Source organism: Bemisia tabaci, chromosome 7 (assembly GCF_918797505.1).
Source record: "Bemisia tabaci chromosome 7, PGI_BMITA_v3".
Taxonomy (NCBI): domain Eukaryota; kingdom Metazoa; phylum Arthropoda; class Insecta; order Hemiptera; family Aleyrodidae; genus Bemisia; species Bemisia tabaci.
Genome location: NC_092799.1, coordinates 47790144 through 47797515, shown reverse-complemented (window position 1 = coordinate 47797515; position 7372 = coordinate 47790144). Strand labels below are relative to the sequence as shown.

Below are 7372 nucleotides of genomic sequence, written 5' to 3'. Positions count from 1 at the left end.
AAAGTCTAACCTGGAAATTTAGAAGGTTTAAAGCTTGCAAATCTTTTTGTGCTTATCTGAAGCTGCTGAGTACCAGAGTTGACATTGCACTTTTACTTGCTTAACCTATTTATTTAGATATTTTTAATGGATATCGTATGCCTTCATCCTAACAATTTCAGATTTTTTTTTTGATTGGGATCAATTTTGTGACTTGAAAGAAAAAATTCTGAACGGCATGAAAATATTAAACCAATCAAATTTTTCTAAAAAATGAAACAACAGAAATTTCAAACATTGTAACACTTCTCGAAATAAATCTATGTCTTGTACCAATGACATTACAAATTCAGCACACTAAATTTTAAAAGCAGTGTTTACAACTTCGGCCAAATCTCAGTGAGAACAATTCAAGTGCAGTGAACTTATTCTTATTATCAGAAAAATTGATTTTGTCTGATGTTAATTTTCATCTCCTTAGCTCGACCATCTTTCAACCTGTGAAAAGATATTGCAAAGACCGCATTTGTTTGCGAGGATGATAATTTCAGTCAAATTCTGCTCATTACAAAAAAGAAAAAAAGGGGGTGAACAAGAGGTTGCTCTCATTGCTGCAAAACTTGTAGCTAACCTGTAGCTGGAGGAAACTTAGTTTTGCTGTGATCAAGGCTGGCAATAGTCTTGAAGATGAAGTGAATCTAGTAATTTGCTTAAGGTTAGGATGAGGGTATAATTTAGTTCTATTAGAAGGTGTAGTTTTCATGACTTTTATTGACCTGCCTAGAATTTAGGCAGGATACTTGAATTTAAAAATACACTTTGACAATAAACAACAAATGTTTAACAGGATAGAAACACAGATCAAGGAGATAAAATTAGGGTGTTGATATATAAATTCAGCGATCCCCCTCTTCAGCCCGCTCACTCAGGAACACATTCTGCAGGAGATAATTTACATGATCAATTTCCTCCTGCAACAAAATAGAAAGAGGCAATGGTTAAATAGGGACCAAATTACCATGAGTGATTTTAAAACCATTTTATATTAATCTTTCAGCTTCCCTCATTCAAAAAGCAACTATACAACAGCTGAGACATAGTTTTATACTAATGAGTCATCTTTGTCCGACACATTAATGCGAAACTCAAAAATTCTGTTGTTGTGCCCTGCTGTTTTTCATATAAAGACAAATAACCATTGCTCCCTGTACAAAATCCTCATTTTTCTGTTCAACAGGTTTTGTTTAGTGCAAAAAAGTATTGATTGTTTTGTTTTTGATGGTGAAACACCGTGAAATGGCTGGTTATTATGAGTCTTGCAAGGAGTGTGAGACAAGGGTAACTCATCTGTACCAAATTACATCTTTGCTGTAATACATATAGTTTTTGAAGCCGAAAGTTCAAAAGTGCCCAGACTTCTTATGGAAAGGAGGGCTATTGCAATAAGCTATTTTTGGGGCCACCCTGAATTTCCATTACATATTCTTTTCCATGGAAAATCTACACTTTTCGGAATGCATTATGATTTGGTTATTCTCAGTCTCATTTCAAGTCTAATACCGACATAGGTCTGAAGGCCGATTTTGGCGAAAAATGTGGATACTACGGGTTTGCGGTCGAATGACGAACAACCCTCGTTTCTCGCCAAAACCGACTTTGCCACTGTGAATTTTGAGTTATTTTTCCTTCGAAACAACTATCATTTTCATCCTAGCTAGAGTTCGCGACAGACCTTTTTTCTCTTTAAGTTTCCTTAAAACTGAAGTTGAATAGAAGAAAGCCTACCTCATATTCTTGTGAATCTGAATGCTCAGATTTTATCTTCATCAGAGAAGATTGCAGCTGTAAATCAGGATTGCTGCATTTTTCTAAGGCCGGGGGATTGTCTGCCACAAGTTCTCTGAGAGCTGCTAGGATTTGTTCAACAGATTTGTTGCTCTCGAAACAAGCGAGGAGATTGGAAAACATCTCAATAAAGCCCATTGAACACATCTCATCTGAAACAGTTGCAAATAAATCTCTTTTAACCAGGAGAATGAAATTAAAATACACCCCCTAATCACAGAGAAGATGATGGTCATTGGAAGTTGACACTAATGGAGAATTGGCTAACGCTCAGGGTTGCAACAAATTTAGAAAATAAAGTTCGCTGACATTTCCAGAACAGATTTTGGTAAAATTCCCTGACAATGGAGATATGCTAGATGATTGGAAAGACGTAATTTGAAATAGATCTCAGGTAAAACAGTGTTGTGCCAAACACCAAACCCATTCTAGAAAGCAAATAGTGGTGACTTAAGGAACACATTCTGACATTTCTAGGTCTCCCTGATGTTTTAAAATTCCCTCACATTTCTCGGTATTTACCTACTGACGATGGCAACCCTGTGTAAGGAGGGCAGGAAAACTTCCGAAATTATTGGAATCATCAGTTTAAAATTTAATAGTTTATCCTAGAACTTCACGCACAATTTGGAGAGAAAACTTTCATTTTTCGCTGCTGTATACAAAGGACTTTCACTGAAACTTATCACGTCTAGCAATCAATGCTTGATAAGTTGAAATCAAATGAATTGTCCCGCTATGATAAACAACAATTAAAGCATAATAAATACATTTGAAACTTATTTAAGTGTCGATATTATGCCTCCAATGCAAGCAGGTGACCTGACCATCCACAGAAGAAGGTACCTCAGTCCACATAAATATTCAAGTTTTTGATATCAGAGCACTGTGAAATTTGCCCTATTCATACAGTGACAAAAATATCAGAAGAGAGTCTAACCAAACTCAAGTTACAATGATTTGCAGTTTTACGGACCATAAAACGTAATTCTGCGTAAAAGACATTAAAAATTCCGAACTTCCATTTCCAGCGTGAGAAATTGACGAACTGTGAACAACTATATACCCTCTGGTAGCCTAGAAGTAGACCAAACCCCTTGGATATAATTCTTCAGAACACTGGAGTTTTCTGTTGAAATCTCAAAATCCAATGTTTCGACCCAAGTTGACAAGAACTGCTTTACTGTAAATTTTCCCTCTGTGGAGTAAGATCCCTTTTCGCAAGGACTGTCACGCGAAGAAAATGAACTCTCACAACCCTTTAATTCATGTGAACTAGGAGTCTGTAATATTATATGTAAGTGATAGTTAATCACTGATCAGTATTAAACTCTGGTCATACGAATCCACCACTTGTTTCATTGATTTCCAAGCAAATTATCAATTGGATGTATTTCTGCCAAACGGAACTATGTGCATTATGACATGAGCCCTGTTACTCTTACGAGTCTCACGGCTCATGTCTTAATGCACATACTTCCGTTCGGCAGAAACATGTCCAATTGAGAGACATTCTTCATACTAAATAAGTACATCCACTTTGAGAGGAGGACCGAAGATCAGCTATCTTGATTCATGCATCTTCTTGCAATGAAATGAAGTCAGGCAACGTCAAACTCTGAGAGTGGATAAAGTTACTCAGCAAATGCAATTGATCATAGTGTATTAGAGTATTGACCTGCTTACCTCTTATTTTACGGTTCTCTTTGCACAATACTGAAAGGAGAAAACAGGATTTTGTCTGAAGCCTTTCAATTGGAGACTGTGTTGCTTTGAGCAGTACTGCAAGGCCGTTGTTTTCCAGAAAAGGCTCGATCGATTTTGGATTATCCCGCATTAGACCTAATCAAAATATAAGGAAAAATAATTATGGGCCCTCTTCAAATAATATCATGAACTATGCGTTGGTGTGCAGTGAGTGACTGTAGAGAATTCATCCTCCACCTTTAGGGTTAGAAGCAGCTCTTAATTCAAAACTGCTGTGAATTTAGTTGTTGTCCTTGGGGAATAACAACACCATTCAGTGTTTTAAATGCCTAATAAGTGATCTCAGGCTTAGAGATGCCATAGATTTTCAAGTGCCTCAGGATTTTGATGGTTGACAACCAAGTAAAATGGTTCATCAGACTTATGTCCGTTCACCCTTACTGTGTTCAGTAATTTTTTCAGCACTGCTTTAAGAGTATCTTTTCTACCTAGAATACTGGTAATACAGTTTTTGAGCTGGTATATAGCTCCTGGAACCTCTATTTGGCGTTAAATGTTATGACCTCTAGAGGCATACATCCCCTGAGGTTAGTGTTAATCTTTTTAGGTGTTCTGCTTTGTAATCTCTCTGTATCTAAAATTTTTGGATCTGTAGAAATTTTTTTAACTACCTATTTTGCTCATTTGTAGTGAAGCATGAACAGTTCTGCTCAATATTCAAAGAATACTCACATGACAAAGCATAGAGGCTTTTAGTCTGCGTTTTTTCATCAGGATCATTACTTATTAGATCAAGTAAAATTGGAATGAAACCGGCTTCCAGTATGTGTTGTTGACAAAAGGGGTTGTTTTGTGTGAGGTCTGCTATAATTGATGCTGCTCTCCATCGAATGCTGTCGTGTTTGGAGCTGAGACAAGGTTTGAAAACTGCGAAGCCTCCAAGTTTAAAGAAATCTGGAAAAATTTTGAACAAAATATTAAAAATACATGGAAGATAAATTTTTTTTTTCCAATTATTGACCAAATTTTTAAGGTAGTTTAATTGCCTTTATTACGTCTTGGAAAAGAGAAAAATTAATCCATGGCAGCATTGAAGAGTGTGTCACTTTTTTTTCCATAACGATCAGATAGAACAGTACAGTGGGTTTGAGCTTTTCCATTAGAATTGTTGCTTCGAAGAGTAAATTAATTTGAAATTCTGCAATTCTAAGTATTAGCTTTTTTTATATTTGTTGCAGGCGACACATCAAGAAGGTTGCAGATCAGCGCAGCGATTTAAGGTAGGTGAAGGAAATTTCACTAAAATTGAGTTGAAGCTGCACTTATTTGCAAGTCCCTAGTACGTTATTTCTCTTCACAGTTGTTGACCTAGAAAACCAACAACTACATATTTCTATTGTAGTAGCAGAGAGGATTTTAGTTTTGGGACCTAGCAGACAAATTTGTAGTTGCAGAGAGTAGAAATTAGGGTCAGTGTTTCTATGGGCACAGATGACATACTTTAAAAAATTAGTGCAGCCCCAATATCTGTAGCATTCTTGTTCTTTCTTTTTGTTAGTGAAAAATCATCTTGGCTTAACTGAGTTAAGCTTGCCAAGGGATCTAAGTGGAAACATTTCTGGGACATTTTAGCGAAAAAATGGACACATCCACATGTATGGTAATTGCTTACGATTGAAAGAGCCATCAGGGATATTCCCAGAGACTCTCTCATTCCCATTTCCTGCACTTAATTTTCCTGGGAAACCATGCTTGACCACCAAGATAACTTAATTAATCGGGCCGAAGATTAAAGTAAATAAAAATGGAAAATTGAGATCAGCACATTGCAGAATCAAGACCATGGAAGAAATTATTTTGTTAAATCCGATAAGCGAGGGCAAACCCTGTTTAACCCTCTCTCACATCCATTCCCATTAATCCATCCTAACATGCCCTAAGTCTTCTACGTAAACTACTTTTGAGGTGACATAATTTCTTTACCATTTGCTGCATCAATGCCGTCTACAAACTCTGCAAGGGTGTCAAACGCAGCCTCACACTCTTCTGGATCATCAGATGCCTCACTTTTAATGATAACTCGAATAGCATTCTTCAGCTCCTCTGTGACATTGACAATTGATGATTCAAGAGCTCTTAATAAAAATTCTTTTCGCTGAAACACATTAACATGGACTGTAACTCATAGTATGTAAGTAAACAAAGGTTAGGCTAACTAACCAGGCGATTTCTAGGAGCCAAGGCAACTTGGCACCTGCCATAGTGCTGTCTGAAGTTGGACCATCTTCCTTATTGAGTAAATTGTAACTCTCAAACTGCTTACTTAAGACACATGTGCTGTTTTACTGAGATTAGACAGGTGAGACTTGAGCCTTTTGCTCTTAAGCATGATAAATTCAATGGGTTGGTAATTAGGGTTAACATTGCATCCTCTCAGTTTCAATGTAGCTATCTCATGCTGTTTTTTCAAAGACAGTAATGTGCCATAGAGAAAAAAAAGGAGGTGTTTGCATCTTGAGGATTTGTACCCACCTACGTCATCAATGTAAACAAGACGCTCGTTGAGGGTTATGTTGACGCTGTAAAAACGGACCATAATGTCCGATTTTTTTACTTAAATCAACTCTTTATTTAATTTCAAGCACTTTTTATAGAATGACTTTTTCCCTTAAATTACACCATTTCCAAGAAAATCGACAGGATAAAAACGTCGCTGTACCCAATGACGTCATCAAAGCTATAGATACTCTATGAAAAATTCCAAGATGCCCGAAATGCAAACACCTCCTTTTTTTTCTCTATGGTAATGTGCTGGGAAATTTTTACTAGTGCTATGATAATGCGAGCAAGTCACCAGACAGATCCATCATACTAATTTATACTACTTTCTGTTCTCATTGTGAATCAGCTTGGAAATTACCTTGATCTGATTTTGAATCAGCTAATGATAAGTTTGCTGTTAATGGATTCTAGTGTTCATTGCCAGTTTTCTCTACCTTTCACTCCCGGTTGCTTCGTTTCTGAATGATAGTGAGTACTTCTGACTATGGGATCCATGACCTCTTCGAACCTCAAAGGCTAGAACTACCCCATACCAGAGCTACCAGCTACTTCCACACTATACGGGTGACAATCTGAAACTATGAATCTTGGAACTTACTTTAGAAGTATTGAATCCCCTTACATATTAATCCACTTACCTCCTCATCTAATGGCAGTGCGGACGAACTAGCACTAGTTCCATCAGGGTTCAAAGCGATTGAATACCGAAGTAAATCCTGTAATGTTCTTGGCTGGATACTTCTACCTGCACTGACTTGATCATTTGGCTGCACATTGTATTCTATCGCACCAGCAATCGTATTGGGTGAGTCATTAGTGTGATTTTCATCCGCATTGGGCATGGTGCAAGAAAGATCAGGCGAACACTTCTGATAGTCGAAGATTCTTCTCAGAGAACACAATTAATTTGTTTCTGTTTTACGCATCAAACCCCTCGCCGATACAGTGAAAAATTAATCTGGAAAATCACACGAACTTGCAGTAAATTAAGAATTCTGTCAAAGTCAGGATAGAAATTGTAGGAATTTTCTGGAACGCACAACGCACTTTATCAATTCAAAACAAACCATAACAACAACAACAGAATCTCTTTCATGGAGATAAGATTTCATGAGAGGACACCTTCCTATTCTAGCATGCGTGTCCAATCTAATCACACCCTAATCGTGGCGCTCAATTTAGCATAATAATGTAAATTTCTACCTCATTGATTTATTTTTCAAAACCACTTATAGTGTTTTACAACTTTCACTTCCGCCTCGCTGAGAGCTAGTCGTTT

At 37.0% G+C, this 7372-nt stretch overlaps 2 protein-coding genes across 4 annotated transcripts in view; both read right to left on the bottom strand.

The window, feature by feature from the left end:
* LOC109036822 (uncharacterized) overlaps window positions 1-7372 on the bottom strand; it is a 319487-nt gene that overhangs the window by 188614 nt on the left and 123501 nt on the right. The gene's annotated exons all lie outside the window — the stretch shown is intronic.
* LOC109041335 (hsp70-binding protein 1) lies at window positions 733-7174 on the bottom strand. The gene is made up of 6 exons (XM_019057667.2): window positions 6732-7174; window positions 5515-5686; window positions 4264-4485; window positions 3511-3666; window positions 1765-1976; window positions 733-950 (listed from the first exon to the last, which is right to left on the bottom strand). Exons 1-6 carry the CDS (start codon window positions 6933-6935, stop codon window positions 876-878), a joined length of 1041 nt encoding a protein of 346 aa, XP_018913212.1. The 5' UTR covers window positions 6936-7174; the 3' UTR covers window positions 733-875.